The 21,192-nt window shown below is 58.6% G+C and overlaps 1 protein-coding gene across 1 annotated transcript in view; it reads left to right on the top strand.

Moving 5' to 3' along the window:
* Positions 1–438: 438 nt before the first annotated feature.
* LOC140419812 (telomerase protein component 1-like) overlaps positions 439–21,192 on the top strand; it is a 53,879-nt gene continuing 33,125 nt past the window's right edge. Inside the window, exons 1-5 of the mRNA XM_072503826.1 lie at positions 439–586; positions 3,767–3,943; positions 7,252–7,372; positions 15,266–15,387; positions 17,668–17,781. Of these exons, the coding sequence (XP_072359927.1) occupies positions 465–586; positions 3,767–3,943; positions 7,252–7,372; positions 15,266–15,387; positions 17,668–17,781 (656 nt within the window). The 5' untranslated portion in view covers positions 439–464. The remainder of the gene's footprint in view (positions 587–3,766; positions 3,944–7,251; positions 7,373–15,265; positions 15,388–17,667; positions 17,782–21,192) is intronic.

The following is a 21,192-nucleotide window of genomic DNA, read 5'->3' on the forward strand; positions in this document are numbered from 1 at the left end:
GTGCTGTACCTGTCCTGGGAGTGTTTGATGGGGACAGTGTAGAGGAAGCTTTACTCTGTATCTAACCCCGTGCTGTACCTGTCCTGGGAGTGTTTGATGTGGACAGTGTAGAGGGGCTTTACTCTGTATCTAACCCCGTGCTGTACCTGTCTTGGGAGTGTTTGATGGGGACAGTGTAGAGGGAGATTTACTCTGTATCTAACCCCGTGCTGTACCTGTCCTGGGAGTGTTTGATGGGGACAGTGTAGAGGGAGATTTACTCTGTATCTAACCCCGTGCTGTACCTGTCCTGGGAGTGTTTGATGGGGACAGTGTAGAGGGAGCTTTACTCTGTATCTAACCCCGTGCTGTCTGTGTGTGGGGTATCTGTTGATGGGGAGATTTCTGCGTCTTGCCTGTGAACTGAGACAATCTGGTGTGCTGGCTCCTCCAGGTTTGTGTGCGAACGAGGATCCTCTCGACTCATGGAGCATGTGGAGAGAATCGACGAGATCTTCCGGCTGCCGAGATCCTGGCAGGGCGGTCCAAGCCCGAAAGCGGTGGAGCCGACGGGCTTGGGTCCTTTGCTGTTGACTCCAAAACTCAGGTATCTCGTGACCTGCAACTCGCTGGCTTGGCCCTGTGTGGAGACTGGGGATGGCAGGCTCCACCCTGTACCCTTCCACCACCTCCACGCGCCACGCCCCGCAGCTCCCCCCCCGCTCCCTCGCTCGCTCCCTCGCTCCGTCCTCCCTCCCTCACTCCTCCCTCCCTCCCTCGCTCCTCCCTCCCTCCCTCGCTCCTCCCTCCCTCCCTCGCTCCTCCCTCCCTCCCTCGCTCCTCCCTCCCTCCCTCGCTCCTCCCTCCCTCCCTCGCTCCTCCCTCCCTCCCTCGCTCCTCCCTCCCTTGCTCCCTCCTCCCTCCATTGCTCCCTCCTCCCTCCCTTGCTCCCTCCTCCCTCCCTTGCTCCCTCCTCCCTCCCTCGCTCCCTCCTCCCTCCCTCGCTCCCTCCTCCCTCCCTCGCTCCCTCCTCCCTCCCTCGCTCCCTCCTCCCTCCCTCGCTCCCTCCTCCCTCTCTCGCTCCCTCCTCCCTCCCTCGCTCCCTCCTCCCTCCCTCGCTCTCTCCTCCCTCCCTCGCTCTCTCCTCCCTCCCTCGCTCCCTCCTCCCTCCCTCGTTCCCTCCTCCCTCGCTCCCCCCTCCCTCCCTCGCTCCCTCCTCCCTCCCTCGCTCCCTCCTCCCTCGCTCCCTCCCCCCTCCCTCGCTCCCTCCCTCGCTCCCTCCCTCGCTCCCTCCCTCCTCCCTCCCTCGCTCCCTCCCTCCTCCCTCCCTCGCTCCCTCCCTCCTCCCTCCCTCGCTCCCTCCCTCCTCCCTCGCTCCCTCCTCCCTCGCTCGCTCGCTCCTCCCTCGCTCCCTCCCCCCTCCCTCGCTCCCTCCCTCCTCCCTCCCTCGCTCCCTCCCTCCTCCCTCCCTCGCTCCCTCCCTCCTCCCTCCCTCGCTCCCTCCTCGCTCCCTCCTCCCTCCCTCGCTCGCTCCTCCCTCCCTCCCTCGCTCCCTCCTCCCTCCCTCGCTCCCTCCTCCCTCCCTCGCTCCCTCCTCCCTCGCTCGCTCGCTCCTCCCTCGCTCCCTCGCTCCCTCCTCCCTCCCTCGCTCCCTCCTCGCTCCCTCCTCGCTCCCTCCTCCCTTCCTCCTCCCTCCCTCCCTCCCTCCTCCCTCCCTCGCTCCCTTCTCCCTCCCTCGCTCCTCCCTCCCTCACTCCCTCCGCCCTCCCTCGCTCCCTCCCTCGCACCCTCCCTCCCTCCCTCACTCCATCCTCCCTCCCTCGCTCCGTCCTCCCTCCCTCGCTCCGTCCTCCCTCCCTCGCTCCGTCCTCCCTCCCTCGCTCCGTCCTCCCTCCCTCGCTCCGTCCTCCCTCCCTCGCTCCGTCCTCCCTCCCTCGCTCCGTCCTCCCTCCCTCGCTCCGTCCTCCCTCCCTCGCTCCGTCCTCCCTCCCTCGCTCCGTCCTCCCTCCCTCGCTCCGTCCTCCCTCCCTCGCTCCGTCCTCCCTCCCTCGCTCCGTCCTCCCTCCCTCGCTCCGTCCTCCCTCCCTCGCTCCGTCCTCCCTCCCTCGCTCCGTCCTCCCTCCCTCGCTCCGTCCTCCCTCCCTCGCTCCGTCCTCCCTCCCTCGCTCCGTCCTCCCTCCCTCGCTCCCTCCCTCCCTCGCACCCCCCCCTCCCTCGCGCCCCCCCTCCCTCGCGCACCCCCTCCCTCGCACCCCCCCTCCCTCGCGCTCCCCCCTCCCTCGCGCTCCCCCCCTCCCTCCCTCGCGCTCCCCCCTCCCTCCCTCGCGCTCCCCCCTCCCTCCCTCGCGCTCCCCCCTCCCTCCCTCGCGCTCCCCCCCTCCCTCCCTCGCGCTCCCCCCTCCCTCCCTCGCGCTCCCCCTCCCTCCCTCGCGCTCCCTCCTCCCTCCCTCGCGCTCCCTCCTCCCTCCCTCGCGCTCCCTCCTCCCTCCCTCGCGCTCCCTCCTCCCTCCCTCGCGCTCCCTCCTTCCTCCCTCGCGCTCCCTCCTCCCTCCTTCTCGCGCTCCCTCCTCCCTCCTTCTCGCGCTCCCTCCTCCCTCCTTCTCGCGCTCCCTCCTCCCTCCTTCTCGCGCTCCCTCCTCCCTCCTTCTCGCGCTCCCTCCTCCCTCCTTCTCGCGCTCCCTCCTCCCTCCTTCTCGCGCTCCCTCCTCCCTCCTTCTCGCGCTCCCTCCTCCCTCCTTCTCGCGCTCCCTCCTCCCTCCTTCTCGCGCTCCCTCCTCCCTCCCCCTCCTTCTCGCGCTCCCTCCTCCCTCCCCCGCTCCCTCCTCCTTCTCGCGCTCCCTCCTCCCTCCCTCGCTCCCTCCTCCCTCCCTCGCTCCCTCCTCCCTCCCTCGCTCCCTCCTCCCTCCCTCGCTCCCTCCTCCCTCCCTCGCTCCCTCCTCCCTCCCTCCCTCCCTCCTCCCTCCCTCGCTCCGTCCTCCCTCCCTCGCTCCGTCCTCCCTCCCTCGCTCCGTCCTCCCTCCCTCGCTCCGTCCTCCCTCCCTCGCTCCGTCCTCCCTCCCTCGCTCCGTCCTCCCTCCCTCGCTCCGTCCTCCCTCCCTCGCTCCGTCCTCCCTCCCTCGCTCCGTCCTCCCTCCCTCGCTCCGTCCTCCCTCCCTCGCTCCGTCCTCCCTCCCTCGCTCCGTCCTCCCTCCCTCGCTCCGTCCTCCCTCCCTCGCTCCGTCCTCCCTCCCTCGCTCCGTCCTCCCTCCCTCGCTCCGTCCTCCCTCCCTCGCTCCGTCCTCCCTCCCTCGCTCCGTCCTCCCTCCCTCGCTCCGTCCTCCCTCCCTCGCTCCGTCCTCCCTCCCTCGCTCCGTCCTCCCTCCCTCGCTCCGTCCTCCCTGGTAGCACAATGGTTAGCACCGTTGCTTCACAGCTCCAGGGTCCCAGGTTCGATTCCCGGCTTGGGTCACTGACCGTGCGGAGTCTGCACGTTCTCCCCGTGACTGCGTGGGTTTCCCCCGGGTGCTCCGGTTTCCTCCCACAAGTCCCGAAAGACGTGCTGTTGGGTGAATTGGACATTCTGAATTCTCCCTCTGTGACCCGGACAGGCTCCGGAATGTGGCGACTGGGGGATTTTCACAGTAACTCCATTGCAGCGTTAAAGTCAGCCTACTTGTGACACGAATACATTATTAATATCTCTCTCCCTCCCCCCTCCTTCCTCACTATCCCAATCTCCATCCCTCTCCCTCTCGTCCCTGGCTTCCCACCTGCTGTTTGCCGGATGTCTTTCCTGGCTGTCCCACAGGTGGCGGACTGTCCGTGTCTTCGTATCCTCGACGTTCCGGGATATGCGGTCAGAGCGCGACCTCCTCGTCCGCTCTGTTTTTCCGGAGCTCCGGGCCAGAGCTGCCCGCCACTTTGTCCGTGTCCAGGAGGTTGACCTACGCTGGGGCATCACAGAGGAGGAATCCCGCGGGAACAGGTCAGTGCTGTTATCTCTGTCCATCTCTCCGTCCTGATTCTCTCTCTGTCCATCTCTCCGTCCTGATTCTCTCTCTGTCCATCTCTCCGTCCTGATTCTCTCTCTGTCCATCTCTCCGTCCTGATTCTCTCTCTGTCCATCTCTCCGTCCTGATTCTCTCTCTGTCCATCTCTCCATCCTGATTCTCTCTCTGTCCATCTCTCCGTCCTGATTCTCTCTCTGTCCATCTCTCCGTCCTGATTCTCTCTCTGTCCATCTCTCCGTCCTGACTCTCTCTCGGTCCATCTCTCCGTCCTGATTCTCTCTCGGTCCATCTCTCCGTCCTGATTCTCTCTCGGTCCATCTCTCCGTCCTGATTCTCTCTCGGTCCATCTCTCCGTCCTGATTCTCTCTCGGTCCATCTCTCCGTCCTGATTCTCTCTCGGTCCATCTCTCCGTCCTGATTCTCTCTCGGTCCATCTCTCCATCCTGATTCTCTCTCGGTCCATCTCTCCGTCCTGATTCTCTCTCGGTCCATCTCTCCGTCCTGATTCTCTCTCGGTCCATCTCTCCGTCCTGATTCTCTCTCGGTCCATCTCTCCGTCCTGATTCTCTCTCGGTCCATCTCTCCGTCCTGATTCTCTCTCGGTCCATCTCTCCGTCCTGGTTCTCTCTCGGTCCATCTCTCCGTCCTGGTTCTCTCTCGGTCCATCTCTCCGTCCTGGTTCTCTCTCGGTCCATCTCTCCGTCCTGATTCTCTCTCGGTCCATCTCTCCGTCCTGATTCTCTCTCGGTCCATCTCTCCGTCCTGATTCTCTCTCGGTCCATCTCTCCGTCCTGATTCTCTCTCGGTCCATCTCTCCGTCCTGATTCTCTCTCGGTCCATCTCTCCGTCCTGATTCTCTCTCGGTCCATCTCTCCGTCCTGATTCTCTCTCGGTCCATCTCTCCGTCCTGATTCTCTCTCGGTCCATCTCTCCGTCCTGATTCTCTCTCGGTCCATCTCTCCGTCCTGATTCTCTCTCGGTCCATCTCTCCGTCCTGATTCTCTCTCGGTCCATCTCTCCGTCCTGATTCTCTCTCGGTCCATCTCTCCGTCCTGATTCTCTCTCGGTCCATCTCTCCGTCCTGATTCTCTCTCGGTCCATCTCTCCGTCCTGATTCTCTCTCGGTCCATCTCTCCGTCCTGATTCTCTCTCGGTCCATCTCTCCGTCCTGATTCTCTCTCGGTCCATCTCTCCGTCCTGATTCTCTCTCGGTCCATCTCTCCGTCCTGATTCTCTCTCGGTCCATCTCTCCGTCCTGATTCTCTCTCGGTCCATCTCTCCGTCCTGATTCTCTCTCGGTCCATCTCTCCGTCCTGATTCTCTCTCGGTCCATCTCTCCGTCCTGATTCTCTCTCGGTCCATCTCTCCGTCCTGATTCTCTCTCGGTCCATCTCTCCGTCCTGATTCTCTCTCGGTCCATCTCTCCGTCCTGATTCTCTCTCGGTCCATCTCTCCGTCCTGATTCTCTCTCGGTCCATCTCTCCGTCCTGATTCTCTCTCGGTCCATCTCTCCGTCCTGATTCTCTCTCGGTCCATCTCTCCGTCCTGATTCTCTCTCGGTCCATCTCTCTCTCTCTCTCTCTCTCTCTCTCCCTCTCTCCCTCCCTCCCTCCCCCTCTCCCCCTCTCCCCCTCTCCCCCTCTCCCCCTCTCCCCCTCTCCCCCTCTCCCCCTCTCCCCCTCTCCCCCTCTCCCCCTCTCCCCCTCTCCCCCTCTCCCCCTCTCCCCCTCTCCCCCCTCCCTCCCTCCCTCCCTCCCTCCCTCCCTCCCTCCCTCCCTCCCTCCCTCCCTCCCTCCCTCCCTCCCTCCCTCCCTCCCTCCCTCCCTCCCTCCCTCCCTCCCTCTCTCCCTCCCTCCCTCCCTCCCTCTCTCCCTCTCTCCCTCTCTCCCTCTCTCCCTCTCTCCCTCTCCGTCCTGCTTCTCTCTCTCTCTCTCTCTCCGTCCTGCTTCTCTCTCTCTCTCTCTCTCCGTCCTGCTTCTCTCTCTCTCTCTCTCCGTCCTGTTTCTCTCTCTCTCTCTCTCTCCGTCCTGATTCTCTCTCTCTCTCCGTCCTGATTCTCTCTCTCTCCGTCCTGTTTTTCTCTCTCTCTCTCTGTCCTGTTTTTCACTCTCTCTCTCCGCCCTGTTTCTCTCTCTCTCTCCGTCCTCTTTCTCTCTCTCCCACCATCCTGTTTCTCTCTCTCTCTCTCTCTCTCTCTCCGACCTGGCTCTCTCTCTCTCTCTCTCCAACGTGTCTCTTTCTCTCTCTCCGTCCTGTTTCTCTCTCTCCGTCCTGTTTCTCTATTCTCTCTCTCCGTCCTGTTTCCCCCTCTCTCTCTCTTTCTCTCCGTCCTGTTTCTCTCTCTCTGTCTCTCTCTCTCCGTCCTGTTTCTCTCTCTCTCTCGCTCTCCATGCCCCCCCTCCGCCACTTGCCCCCCCCCCTCTGCCACTTGCCCCCCCCTCCGCCACTTGCCCCCCCCCTCCGCCACTTGCCCCCCCCTCCGCCACTTGCCCCCCCCATCCGCCACTGGCCCCCCCCTCCGCCACTGGCCCCCCCCTCCGCCACTGGCCCCCCCCTCCGCCACTGGCCCCCCCCTCCGCCACTGGCCCCCCCCTCCGCCACTGGCCCCCCCCCTCCGCCACTGGCCCCCCCCCTCCGCCACTGGCCCCCCCCTCCGCCACTGGCCCCCCCCCCTCCGCCACTGGCCCCCCCCCTCCGCCACTGCCCCCCCCCCCTCCGCCACTGCCCCCCCCCCTCCGCCATTCCCCCCCCCCCTCCGCCACTGCCCCCCCCCCTCCGCCATTGGCCCCCCCCCTCCGCCATTGGCCCCCCCCCTCCGCCACTGGCCCCCCCCCTCCGCCACTGGCCCCCCCCCTCCGCCACTGGCCCCCCCCCTCCGCCACTGGCCCCCCCCTCCGCCACTGGCCCCCCCCCTCCGCCACTGGCCCCCCCCCTCCGCCACTGGCCCCCCCCCTCCGCCACTGGCCCCCCCCCTCCGCCACTGGCCCCCCACCTCCGCCACTGGCCCCCCCCCTCCGCCACTGGCCCCCCCCCTCCGCCACTGGCCCCCCCCCATCGCCACTGGCCCCCCCCCTCCGCCACTGGCCCCCCCCCTCCGCCACTGGCCCCCCCCCTCCGCCACTGGCCCCCCCCCTCCGCCACTGGCCCCCCCCTCCGCCACTGGCCCCCCCTCCGCCACCGGCCCCCCCCCTCCGCCACTGGCCCCCCCCCCCCCCCCCTCTCGCTCTTTGCCGTCTGTTTCTCCCTGCCCTGCTACTGACTCACTCCTCATCTCCCTTCACAGGCAATTGGAGCTTTGCCTGTCCGAGATTGTCCGCTGCCAGCTCTTTGTGGGAATCCTGGGGGAGCGGTACGGACAGATGCTACGGGATTATTCGCTGCCCAACCTGCCTCAGTTTGAGTGGGTAAGGAAACTGGATGACACACCGCTACGTGGGATCAGGTGGCTGTGGCCTCTTCAAATCGCCGTGACTTCGCGAACCGCCGTGACTTCGCGACAGACACGGGAAGAATGTGCAAACTCCACACGGTTCTATGTTCTATTATGGACGATAAGGGAATAGTGTAGATGGGCTTTCGAGTGGTTTCACAGGTCGGCGCAACATCGAGGGCCGAAGGGCCTGTACTGCACTGTTATGTTCTATGACAGTGACCCAGAGCCGGGATCGAACCTGGGACCTCAGTGCCGTGAGGCAGCAGTGCTAACCCACTGCGCCACCGTGCTGCATTCACCCAGCCAATCAGAGTGGGAGACCTCCAGCTAAGCAAGATTTGTCTCCGGGCTATCAACGTGGCAAAGGCGAGGACAACTGCCTTTACCCCAGATGGTGAGCTAGTCCGACACCCCAAATATGGTGGACACGGATCCAAATCTACACTGAGTTTCTCCAACGTGGAATAATGCAGCACAGGAACAGGCCCTTCGGCCCTCCAAGCCTGTACCGGTCATGATACCAACCTTGGCCAGAACCCTCAGCACTTCCTTGTGCTGCATCCCTCTATATCGTCTTCTCCATGTATTTGCCGAGATGCAGTTTCAACGCGTTAATGTAGCTGCTTGCACAACCTACCCTCGCAACGCATTCCAGGCACTCGCCACTCTCTGTATAAAAAAAACCTACGCCTCACATTTCCTCTAAACTTTGCCCCACGGACCTTAAATCCATGACCTCTCCACCCTAGGAAAGAGTATCTGCCGATCCACTCTTTCCATGGCCCTCATAATCTTGTAGACCTCCATCAGGTCGCCCCTCGACCACCGTCTTTCTAACGAAAACAGTCTATTCAGCCTTTCCACATAGCTAACACCCTCCAGACCAGGCAACATCTTGGTAAACCTCCTCTGCACCCTTTCCAGAGCCTCCACATCCTTCTGGGAGTCTGGCGACCAGAATGACGCGCAATATTCCAAGTCCGGCCGTACCAAGGTTCTGTACGAAAAGAATGAGCCCAGAAATCTATATGTTTGGGGCAGGACCAGAATGTACGCCTATGTTAGCCGGCCCAAGAGAAGAGCGATCAATCACACCGATCCTCAACTCTCTGAAGGAACCTGCTCATCCTTGCCCTAGTCAAGTGCAATACCTTAAACTGAATCAGGCCCAGCCGAGCGCAATGAAGACGTGGATTGGATTGGATTTGTTTATTGTCACGTGTCCAGAGGTACAGTGAAAAGTATTTTTCTGCGAGCAGCTCAACAGATCATTAAGTACATGGGAAGAAAAGGGAATAAAAGAAAATACATAATAGGGCAACACAAGGTATACAATGTAACTACATAAGCACCGGCATCGGATGAAGCATACAGGGTGTAGTGTTAATGTGATAACAGCGGGGAAGAAGTTGTTTTTGAGTCTGTTCGTGCGTGTTTTCAGACTTCTGTATCTCCTGCCCGATGGAAGAAGTTGGAAGAGTGAGTAAGCCGGGTGGGAGGGATCTTTGATTATGCTGCCCGCTTTCCCCAGGCAGCGGGAGGTGTAGATGGAGTCAGTGGATGGGAGGCAGGTTTGTGTGATGGACTGGGCGGTGTTCACGACTCTCTGAAGTTTCTTGCGGTCCTGGGCCGAGCAGTTGCCATACCAGGCTGTGATGCAGCCCGATAGGATGCTTTCTATGGTGCATCTGTAAAAGTTGGTAAGGGTTAATGTGGACATGCCGAATTTCCTTAGTTTCCTGAGGAAGTATAGGCGCTGTTGTGCTTTCTTGGTGGTAGCGTGGACGTGGAGTGGAACTTGTGAAGAAACTCGCTCCACACCTCACCATTAAGAATGGGACTCAATTCACCCTCCCATTTCACCCTCTCGCCACTCAATGCAGCAGAATCCATTGAAAGGACGTGGCCATATATGTCCGAGTGGATTGGATTTGTTTATTGGCACATGTACCGGGGTACAGTGAAAAGTATTGCTCTGCGAGCAGCTCAACAGATCATTCCATACATGAAAATAAATTACATAATAGGGCAAACATAAAATACACAATGTAAATAAATAGACATAGACATCGGGGGAAACATGCAGGAGTGTAGTTCTACTCAGTAGAAAAGATGTGTGAAGAGATCAGTTCAGTCCATAAGAGGGTCATTTAGGAGGCTGGGAACTGGGGAAGAAGCTGTTTTTGAATAGACCCCCAGTCAGGCCCAACCAGAGACAGTCACCTTCATCAGTGAAGAGGGTGGTGCCAAAGGAAAGGAAGGAAATTGGTGCAATGATGGCACAGTGGTTAGCACTGCTGCCTCAGCGTTAGGAACCCGGATTCAATTCCGGCCTCGGGCGACTGTATGGAGTTTGCACATTCTCCCCGTGTCAGCGTGGGTTTCCTCCGGGTGCTCCGGTTTCCTCCCACTGTCCAAAGATGTGCAGGTTAGGTGGATTGAGGGCGGCACGTGGGGCACAGTGGTTAGCACTGGGACGACAGCGCTGAGGATCCCGGCTCTGGATCACTGTCCGTGTGTCAAGTTTGCACATTCTCCCCGTGTTTGCGTGGGTCTTACCCCCACAACCCAAAGATGTGCAGGCTAGGCAGATTGGCCACGATAAATTGTCCCTTAGTGTACAGAGGTTAGGTTAGGTAGGGTGCCCTTTCGGAGGGTTGGTGCAGACCTGATGGGCTGAATGGCCTCCTTTTGGCACTGCCCTGGGATTCTAAGATTCGATGAAAAGCTTTGCGTGAAAAACAGTGAACTTGGAAATAGCTAAATAGACTGGAACTGCGCCGCTGGAATTTCTCAGCTAATGCCCTGAAACTGGCAAACCTCCTATCAACGAACAGGTCTTCCAAACCTCTCCAGACTCCAAAGATTGGTGCGCTATCAATTGCGACGAGACGAGAGTAGGGAGTGATCGAGGCTTTATTACGCGGAGATGTGTGGCCTCCTGCAGCTGCTGCCGAAATGGCTGCAGCTCGGTGAGCACACACATTTATACTCCGCCTACTGGGCGGAGCCAGCAGGCAGGGATCTACCCCCGTACCTGTAGTACAGGGGCCTCACCGTATTACATCTCATATGCATATTATACAAACAGTGGTGACTCCCACAAAGATTTAAATGTCGAGTCCAAACCAGCAGGTAGGAAGAGGTGATTATTGCAGATAGGGGCCAGTGAAGACGGGGACATTTGCATTTATACAGCCCCGTTCAGGAGTTGTGCCGTCTCTCAGAGCTCCCTCAGCCAGAGAGAACTTTTTTCAAGTTCTGTCGAAGTTTTGCCGTGGGGAAGCGGGCGGTGGTTTTGTGCACAGCGCTCGGTAAAGGAGCAGCGAGTTGTGTTGGTTGACGTTGAGGGATATATACTGACCCCAGGGCACGGCGGAGGGTGTGTGGGGAATCTGGAATGGGGGTGGAAAGGGAGAATCTGTCTGGAAGGGCAGGGCGAGACACCGGTCCTAAATCTGGTTGGAATTCCGAGTAACACATTGCAGGAGACAAGGGTGGATTACGTGCTCTTTAAGGGCCAGAATGATACCACTGCGTCATAAGTGACACTTCACCCCGTGCTGTCCCTGTCCTGGGAGTGTTTGATGGGGACAGTGTAGAGGGAGCTTTACTCTGTATCTAACCCCGTGCTGTACCTGTCCTGGGAGTGTTTGATGGGGACAGAGTAGAGGGAGCTTTACTCTGTATCTAACCCCGTGCTGTACCTGTCCTGGGAGTGTTTGATGGGGTCAGTGTAGAGGGAGCTTTACTCTGTATCTAACCCCGTGCTGTCCCTGTCCTGTGAGTGTTTGATGGGGACAGTGTAGAGGAAGCTTTACTCTGTATCTAACCCTGTGCTGGACCAGTACTGGGAGTGTTTGATGGGGACAGTGGAGAGGGAGCTTTAATCTGTATCTAACCCCGTGCTGTACCTGTCCTGGGAGTGTTTGATGGGGACAGTGTAGAGGGAGCTTTACTCTGTATCTAACCCCGTGCTGTACCTGTCCTGGGAGTGTTTGATGGGGACAGTGTAGAGGGAGCTTTACTCTGTATCTAACCCCGTGCTGTACCTGTCCTGGGAGTGTTTGATGGGGACAGTGTAGAGGGAGCTTTATTCTGTATCTAACCCCGTGCTGTACCTGTCCTGGGAGTGTTTGATGGGGGCAGTGTAGAGGGAACTTTACTCTGTATCTAACCTCGTGCTGTACCTGTCCTGGGAGTGTTTGATGCGGACAGTGTAGAGGGAGCTTTACTCTGTATCTAACCCCGTGCTGTACCTGTCCTGGGCGTGTTTGATGGGGACAGTGTAGAGGGAGCTTTACTCTGTATCCAACCCCGTGCTGTACCTGTCCTGGGAGTGTTTGATGGGGACAGTGTAGAGGGAGCTTTACTCTGTACCTAACCCCGTGCTGGACCTGTCCTGGGAGTGTTTGATGGGGACAGTGTAGAGGGAGCTTTAATCTGTATCTAACCCCGTGCTGTACCTGTCCTGGGAGTGTTTGATGGAGACAGTGTAGAGGGAGCTTTACTCTGTATCTAACCCCGTGCTGTACCTGTCCTGGGAGTGTTTGATGGGGACAGTGTAGAGGGAGCTTTACTCTGTATCTAACCCCGTGCTGTATCTGTCCTGGGAGTGTTTGATGGAGACCGTGTAGAGGGAGCTTTACTCTGTATCTAACCCTGTGCTGTACCTGTCCTGGGAGTGTTTGATGGGGACAGTGTAGAGGGAGCTTTACTCTGTATCTAACCCTGGGCTGTACCTGTCCTGGGAGTGTTTGATGAGGACAGTGCAGAGGGAGATTTACTCTGTATCTAACCCCGTGCTGTACCTGTCCTGGGAGTGTTTGATGGGGACAGTGTAGAGGGAGCTTTACTCTGTATCTAACCCCGTGCTGTACCTGTCCTGGGAGTGTTTGATGGGGACAGTGTAGAGGGAGCTTTACTTTTCTGTATCTAACCCCGTGCTGTATCTGTCCTGGGAGTGTTTGATGGGGACAGTGTAGAGGGAGCTTTGCTCTGTATCAAACCCTGTGTGTACCTGTCCTGGGAGTGTTTGATGGGGACAGTGTAGAGGGAGCTTTACTCTGTATCTAACCCCGTGCTGTCCCTGTCCTGGGAGTGTTTGATGGGGACAGTGTAGAGGAAGCTTTACTCTGTATCTAACCCCGTGCTGTACCTGTCCTGGGAGTGTTTGATGGGGACAGTGTAGAGGGAGCTTTACTCTGTATCTAAGCCCGTGCTGTGCCTGGCCTGGGAGTGTTTGATGGGGACAGTGTAGAGGGAGCTTTACTCTGTATCTAACCCAGTGCTGTACCTGTCCTGGGAGTGTTTGATGGGGACAGTGTAGAGGGAGCTTTACTCTGTATCTAACCCCGTGCTGTCCCTGTCCTGGGAGTGTTTGATGGGGACAGTGCAGAGGGAGTTTTACTCTGTATCTAACCCCGTGCTGTACCGGTCCTGGGAGTGTTTGATAGGGACAGTGTAGAGGGAGCTTTACTCTGTATCTAACCCCGTGCTGTACCTGACCTGGGAGTGTTTGATGGGGACAGTGTAGAGGGAGCTTTACTCTGTATCGATCCCGTGCTGTACCTGTCCTGGGAGTGTTTGATGGGGACAGTGTAGGGGGAGCTTTACTCTGTATCTAACCCAGTGCTGTACCTGTCCTGGGAGTGTTTGATAGGGACAGTGTAGAGAGAGCTTTACTCTGTATCTAACCCCGTGCTGTACCTGACCTGGGAGTGTTTGATGGGGACAGTGTAGAGGGAGCTTTACTCTGTATCTAACCCCGTGCTGTCCCTGTCCTGGGAGTGTTTGATGGGGACAGTGCAGAGGGAGTTTTACTCTGTATCTAACCCTGTGCTGTTCCTGTCCTGCGAGTGTTTGATGGGGACAGTGTAGAGGGAGCTTTACTCTGTATCGAACCCCGTGCTGTACCTGTCCTGGGAGTGTTTGATTGGGACCGTGTAGAGGGAGCTTTACTCTGTATCTAACCCCGTGCTGTACCTGGCCTGGGAGTGTTTGATGGGGACAGTGTAGAGGGAGCTTTACTCTGTATCTAACCCCGTGCTGTACCTGTCCTGGGTGTGTTTGATTGGGACAGTGTAGAGGGAGCTTTACTCTGTATCTAACGCCGTGCTGTACCTGTCCTGGGTGTGTTTGATTGGGACAGTGTAGAGGGAGCTTTACTCTGTATCTAACCCCGTGCTGTACCTGTCCTGGGAGTGTTTGATGGAGACAGTGTAGAGGGGGCTTTACTCTGTATCTAACCCCGTGCTGTACCTGTCCTGGGAGTGTTTGATGGGGACAGTGTAGAGGGAGCTTTACTCTGTATCTAACCCCGTGCTATACCTGTCCTGGGAGTGTTTGATGGGGACAGTGTAGAGGGAGCTTTACTCTGTATCTAACCCCGTGCTGTACCTGTCCTGGGAGTGTTTGATGGGGGCAGTGTAGAGGGAGCTTTACTCTGTATCTAACCCCGTGCTGTACCTGTCCTGGGAGTGTTTGATGGGGGCAGTGTAGAGGGAGCTTTACTCTGTATCTAACCCCGTGCTGTACCTGTCCTGGGAGTGTTTGATGGGGGCAGTGTAGAGGGAGCTTTACTCTGTATCTAACCCCGTGCTGTACCTGTCCAGGAGTGTTTGATGGGGACAGTGTAGAGGGAGCTTTACTCTGTATCTAACCCCGTGCTGTACCTGTCCTGGGAGTGTTTGATGGGGGCAGTGTAGAGGGAGCTTTACTCTGTATCTAACCCCGTGCTGTACCTGTCCTGGGAGTGTTTGATGGGGACAGTGTAGAGGGAGCTTTACTCTGTATCTAACCCTGTGCTGTACCTGTCCTGGGAGTGTTTGATGGGGACAGTGTAGAGGGTGCTTTACTCTGTATCTAACCCCGTGCTGTACCTGTCCTGGGAGTGTTTGATGGGGACAGTGTAGAGGGTGCTTTACTCTGTATCTAACCCCGTGTGTACCTGTCCTGGGAGTGTTTGATGGGGACAGTGTGGAGGGAGCTTTACTCTGTATCTAACCCCGTGCTGTACCTGTCCTGGGAGTGTTTGATGGGGACAGTGTAGAGAGAGCTTTACTCTGTATCTAACCCTGTGCTGTACCTGTCCTGGGAGTGTTTGATGGGGACAGTGTAGAGAAGCTTTTCTCTGTATCTAACCCCGTGCTGTACCTGTCCTGGGAGTGTTTGATGGGGACAGTGTAGAGGGGGCTTTACTCTGTATCTAACCCCGTGCTGTACCTGTCCTGGGAGTGTTTGATGGGGGCAGTGTAGAGGGAGCTTTACTCTGTATCTAACCCCGTGCTGTACCTGTCCTGGGAGTGTTTGATGGGGACAGTGTAGAGGGAGCTTTACTCTGTATCTAACCCTGTGCTGTACCTGTCCTGGGAGTGTTTGATGGGGACAGTGTAGAGGGTGCTTTACTCTGTATCTAACCCCGTGCTGTACCTGTCCTGGGAGTGTTTGATGGGGACAGTGTAGAGGGTGCTTTACTCTGTATCTAACCCCGTGTGTACCTGTCCTGGGAGTGTTTGATGGGGACAGTGTGGAGGGAGCTTTACTCTGTATCTAACCCCGTGCTGTACCTGTCCTGGGAGTGTTTGATGGGGACAGTGTAGAGAGAGCTTTACTCTGTATCTAACCCTGTGCTGTACCTGTCCTGGGAGTGTTTGATGGGGACAGTGTAGAGAAGCTTTTCTCTGTATCTAACCCCGTGCTGTACCTGTCCTGGGAGTGTTTGATGGGGACAGTGTAGAGGGGGCTTTACTCTGTATCTAACCCCGTGCTGTACCTGTCCTGGGAGTGTTTGATGGGGGCAGTGCAGTCTGAATGCGTTTCTAGTTCCAGATGTTGACTCTGCGACTTTGTTTTCACCTCTCAGGTTAAGTCCTACCCACAATGCCGCTCCATCACCGAGTTGGAAATCATGCAATTCTTGCGTTTGAACGATGACTCCTCGAACCAAAGGTCTTTCTTCCACACTCGGGATCCCGCCGTACTGAGGTAGGAGACGGCGCGGAGGATCAAATAAAGTGCTGTCTTGAGCTGCTGGCCCGTCACTTGTGTCTGTGAGCACGGTTAGGTGGAGGGGATAGCGGCTGCGGTTAGAAGTGCTTGGTCTCCCGCGCGGGTTGAGGGAAGGTGCGCCACCTGTCTGTCTGGAGGCGGAAGTGTAAAATAGGGACACCACCGTTCACAGAAGCTGTCTAATACATGACAATATTTCGGCAAGTTTTAAACACAGGGTGTTCCTCATGGCTGTGTGCTGGCACCTCTGTTATTTTCCATGTACGTCAACGAGGTGAGAATCAAGGGAACTAATACTTATTTATTTAAGTATCGAGATGATATGGCTTTGGTGGGATCATTTTGAAAAGATAAAATAAGGGCTGAAGACCATGCCTTTGAACATGTTGGCATCTTTCAGAAGTGGTGCCAATCGAGTGCTCCGCAGAGCGACACAAGTCAGGAGTGTGATGGGATACTCTCCACTTGCCTGGGTGAGTGCGGCTCCGACAACACTCGAGAAGCTCGACACCTTCCAGGACAAAGCAGCCCCGCTTTGATCGGCACCCCATCCACAAACATTCACTCCCTCCACCACAGCCGCACAGCGACAGCAGCGTGTGTACCATCTACAAGATGCACCGCAGCGACTCACCAAGGCTCCTTCGACAGCACCTTCCAAACCCACCACCTCTACCATCTAGAAGGACAAGGGGCAGCAGACACATGGGGAACACCCCCACCTGCAAGTTCCCCTCCGAGCCCCACACTCACCATCCTGACTGAGAAATATATCGGCCGTTCCTTCACTGTCGCCGGGTCACAATCCTCCCTCCCTAATAGCACTGTGGGTGTACCTACATCACGTGGCTTGCAGCGATTCGAAAAGGCAGCTCACCCACCACCTTTTCAATGCCAATTGGAGATGGGCAACAAAAATGCTGGGCCCGGCCAGGGAATCCCGCACCCTGTAAAAAAAATTAATAAAGTAGAAAAAAATGTAGATAAATGCAGAGAGCTTTTATATAGCAATGGTCTGCAGAACCTCTGCACTGCGCAGGGCAGCACGGTAGCATAGTGGTTAGCACTGTGGCTTCACAGCATCAGGGTCACAGGTTCGAATCCCCGCTGGGTCACTGTCTGTGCGAAGTCTGCACGTTCTCCCCGTGTGTGCGTGGGTTTCCTCCGGGGGCTCCGGTTTCCTCCCACATTCCAAAGACGTGCAGGTTAGGTGGATTGGCCATGATAAATTGCCCTTAGTGTCCAGAAAGGTTAGAAGGGGTTATTGGGTTAGGGGGGTAGGATGGAAGTGAGGTCTTAAGTGGGTCGGTGCAGACTCGATGGGCCGAATGGCCTCCTTCTGCTCTGTATGTTCTATGTTCTAACTTGAAATGAAATGAAAATCGCTTATGTGTACAGTGGGAGTGAATGGGAAGGGGTTTGGGTCCATTAGGATTGTGTACAATGGGAGTGAATGGGAAGGGGTTTGGGTCCATTGGGATTGTGTACAGTGGGAGTGAATGGGAAGGGGTTTGGGTCCATTGGGATTGTGTATTGTGGGAGTGAATGGGAAGGGGTTTGGGTCCATTGGGATTGTGTACAGTGGGAGTGAATGGGAAGGGGTTTGGGTCTATTGGAATGTGTACAGTGGGGGTGAATGGGAAGGGGTTTGGGTCCATTGGGATTGTTGTACAGTGGGAGTGAATGGGAAGGGGTTTGGGTCCATTGGGATTGTGTACAGTGGGAGTGAATGGGAAGGGATTTGGGTACATTGGGATTGTGTACAGTGGGAGTGAATGGGAAGGGGTTTGGGTCCATTGGGATTGTGTACAATGGGAATGAATGGGAAGGGGTTGGGGTCCATTGGGACTGTGTACAGTGGGAGTGAATGGGAAGGGGTTTGGGTCCATTGGGACTGTGTACAGTGGGAGTGAATGGGAAGGGGTTTGGGTTCATTGGGATTGTGTACAATGGGAGTGAATGGGAAGGGGTTTGGGTCCATTGGGACTGTGTACAGTGGGAGTGAATGGGAAGGGGTTTGGGTTCATTGGGATTGTGTACAATGGGAGTGAATGGGAAGGGGTTTGGGTCCATTTGGATTGTTCACAATGGGAGTGAATGGGAAGGGGTTTGGGTCCATTGGGACTATGTACAGTGGGAGTGAATGGGAAGGGCATGGGCCCTCAGACTGGAGTTGGCGATGAAAGTTAAGCCGGGTTTGGTGCCGCTATTCTAGTAACCTCCATTCCTGACGCACCCGGTTTCTGAATTGGCCAGGTCTTTGCCGGAGGAATGGGTCTCCGACTTCGCAGCCGAGTCTGAGGAAGCGAAGACGAGGGTCGCGGATCTGAAGTGTCACGTGAAGGAAGCTGGCTTGCTGGTGCTGGAGAAGTAAGTACCTGGTGGCTTTGTTATCTGTTGCAATCCCCAACTGTTCCCTCCCTGCATCCGCTTAGTAGACATTGGGATTCGTGGGCAACGCTTGCCCATTCAAAAATACATTCTCCCCCTGAGATGTGGCGTGACCCCTCCCCTCTTCCGCTCACCCCTTTCTCTTGGCGTCCCGCCCCTCAGCATGGTAGGTCACCGCCCCAAACCCCTCCTCGTCAGCGGCAACCAGCTTTCGAATTTTGGTGTCGCCATTCCCTCTTATTTCCTTTTGCCTCCTCACCAATGCGATCTCTCCCACTATTGCAGCGACTGTCGCTCACGAGTGATGCTCAGCACCGCGGGTACCGTGTCAAAGGACCACTGTTGGAAGTAGAGCAGCAAGGCGATTCCCTCCCCAGGGACCCCCAACAAGCAGCACTTTAAATTGAAAGCAACAGATCAGCCGGTGACTTGCAAGGAGTTTTCTTCCTCCGTCCCTCTCTCCATGGCGACACCTCAGCCAATCAGTGCCAGCTTGCCAACAATCAGCAGGCTTTTCTCCTGTGGAGTAAATTGTTGTGAGAGTTCAGAATTTGGCGTTCTCCTGTTTGTCTTGAAGTTGAAATGCTTCAGCAACTTGACTCTCTCTGTTTCCCCGGGTGTATTTGAAACTTATGGTCTAATCATTGCCTCCCTGCTGGAGGTGGTATCTCGCTGAATTTACCCCCCACCTCTCCCGATGACACACTGGAAGCAAGAACGACATATTGGCTTGTAAAACCATTTCTGGGATGTCTCGGGCTCTGCCTTTGTTGTTGTTCCTCCTTGCTGTTCCTTCATCTCCCCTCTTTCTCTCTCTCACTTCCCCGTCTCTCACTCCCTCCACACCCCCCCCCCCCCGTCACTCTCTCCCCCCCATCTCTCTCTCTCTCCCCCCCATCTCTCTCTCTCCCTCCCCGTCTCTCTCCCCTTCCCCCGTCTCTCTCCCCTTCCCCCGTCTCTCTCCCCTTCCCCCGTCTCTCTCCCCTTCCCCCGTCTCTCTCCCCTTCCCCCGTCTCTCTCCCCTTCCCCCGTCTCTCTCCCCTTCCCCCGTCTCTCTCCCCTTCCCCCGTCTCTCTCCCCTTCCCCCGTCTCTCTCCCCTTCCCCCGTCTCTCTCCCCTTCCCCCGTCTCTCTCCCCTTCCCCCGTCTCTCTCCCCTTCCCCCGTCTCTCTCCCCTTCCCCCGTCTCTCTCCCCTTCCCCCGTCTCTCTCCCCTTCCCCCGTCTCTCTCCCCTTCCCCCGTCTCTCTCCCCTTCCCCCGTCTCTCTCCCCTTCCCCCGTCTCTCTCCCCTTCCCCCGTCTCTCTCCCCTTCCCCCGTCTCTCTCCCCTTCCCCCGTCTCTCTCCCCTTCCCCCGTCTCTCTCCCCTTCCCCCCGTCTCTCTCCCCTTCCCCCGTCTCTCTCCCCTTCCCCCGTCTCTCTCCCCTTCCCCCGTCTCTCTCCCCTTCCCCCGTCTCTCTCCCCTTCCCCCGTCTCTCTCCCCTTCCCCCGTCTCTCTCCCCTTCCCCCGTCTCTCTCCCCTTCCCCCGTCTCTCTCCCCTTCCCCCGTCTCTCTCCCCTTCCCCCGTCTCTCTCCCCTTCCCCCGTCTCTCTCCCCTTCCCCCGTCTCTCTCCCCTTCCCCCGTCTCTCTCCCCTTCCCCCGTCTCTCTCCCCTTCCCCCGTCTCTCTCCCCTTCCCCCGTCTCTCTCCCCTTCCCCCGTCTCTCTCCCCTTCCCCCGTCTCTCTCCCCTTCCCCCGTCTCTCTCCCCTTCCCCCGTCTCTCTCCCCTTCCCCCGTCTCTCTCCCCTTCCCCCGTCTCTCTCCCCTTCCCCCGTCTCTCTCCCCTTCCCCCGTCTCTCTCCCCTTCCCCCGTCTCTCTCCCCTTCCCCCGTCTCTCTCCCCTTCCCCCGTCTCTCTCCCCTTCCCCCGTCTCTCTCCCCTTCCCCGTCTCTCTCCCCTTCCCCCGTCTCTCTCCCCTTCCCCCGTCTCTCTCCCCTTCCCCCGTCTCTCTCCCCTTCCCCCGTCTCTCTCCCCTTCCCCCGTCTCTCTCCCCTTCCCCCGTCTCTCTCCCCTTCCCCCGTCTCTCTCCCCTTCCCCCGTCTCTCTCCCCTTCCCCCGTCTCTCTCCCCTTCCCCCGTCTCTCTCCCCTTCCCCCGTCTCTCTCCCCTCTCCCCTCCCCCGTCTCTCTCCCCTTCCCCCGTCTCTCTCCCCTTCCCCCGTCTCTCTCCCCTTCCCCCGTCTCTCTCCCCTTCCCCCGTCTCTCTCCCCTTCCCCCGTCTCTCTCCCCTTCCCCCGTCTCTCTCCCCTTCCCCCGTCTCTCTCCCCTTCCCCCGTCTCTCTCCCCTTCCCCCGTCTCTCTCCCCTTCCCCCGTCTCTCTCCCCTTCCCCCGTCTCTCTCCCCTTCCCCCGTCTCTCTCCCCTTCCCCCGTCTCTCTCCCCTTCCCCCGTCTCTCTCCCCTTCCCCCGTCTCTCTCCCCTTCCCCCGTCTCTCTCCCCTTCCCCCGTCTCTCTCCCCTTCCCCCGTCTCTCTCCCCTTCCCCCGTCTCTCTCCCCTTCCCCCGTCTCTCTCCCCTTCCCCCGTCTCTCTCCCCTTCCCCCGTCTCTCTCCCCTTCCCCCGTCTCTCTCCCCTTCCCCCGTCTCTCTCCCCTTCCCCCGTCTCTCTCCCCTTCCCCCGTCTCTCTCCCCTTCCCCCGTCTCTCTCCCCTTCCCCCGTCTCTCTCCCCTTCCCCCGTCTCTCTCCCCTTCCCCCGTCTCTCTCCCCTTCCCCCGTCTCTCTCCCCTTCCCCCGTCTCTCTCCCCTTCCCCCGTCTCTCTCCCCTTCCCCCGTCTCTCTCCCCTTCCCCCGTCTCTCTCCCCTTCCCCCGTCTCTCTCCCCTTCCCCCGTCTCTCTCCCCTTCCCCCGTCTCTCTCCCCTTCCCCGTCTCTCTCCCCTTCCCCCGTCTCTCTCCCCTTCCCCCGTCTCTCTCCCCTTCCCCCGTCTCTCTCCCCTTCCCCCGTCTCTCTCCCCTTCCCCCGTCTCTCTCCCCTTCCCCCGTCTCTCTCCCCTTCCCCCGTCTCTCTCCCCTTCCCCCGTCTCTCTCCCCTTCCCCCGTCTCTCTCCCCTTCCCCCGTCTCTCTCCCCTTCCCCCGTCTCTCTCCCCTTCCCCCGTCTCTCTCCCCTTCCCCCGTCTCTCTCCCCTTCCCCCGTCTCTCTCCCCTTCCCCCGTCTCTCCTCCTCCCCTTCCCCCGTCTCTCTCCCCTTCCCCCGTCTCTCTCCCCTTCCCCCGTCTCTCTCCCCTTCCCCCGTCTCTCTCCCCTTCCCCCGTCTCTCTCCCCTTCCCCCGTCTCTCTCCCCTTCCCCCGTCTCTCTCCCCTTCCCCCGTCTCTCTCCCCTTCCCCCGTCTCTCTCCCCTTCCCCCGTCTCTCTCCCCTT

The sequence above is a fragment of the Scyliorhinus torazame genome, chromosome 5 (genome assembly GCF_047496885.1).
Source record: "Scyliorhinus torazame isolate Kashiwa2021f chromosome 5, sScyTor2.1, whole genome shotgun sequence".
Lineage (NCBI taxonomy): Eukaryota > Metazoa > Chordata > Chondrichthyes > Carcharhiniformes > Scyliorhinidae > Scyliorhinus > Scyliorhinus torazame.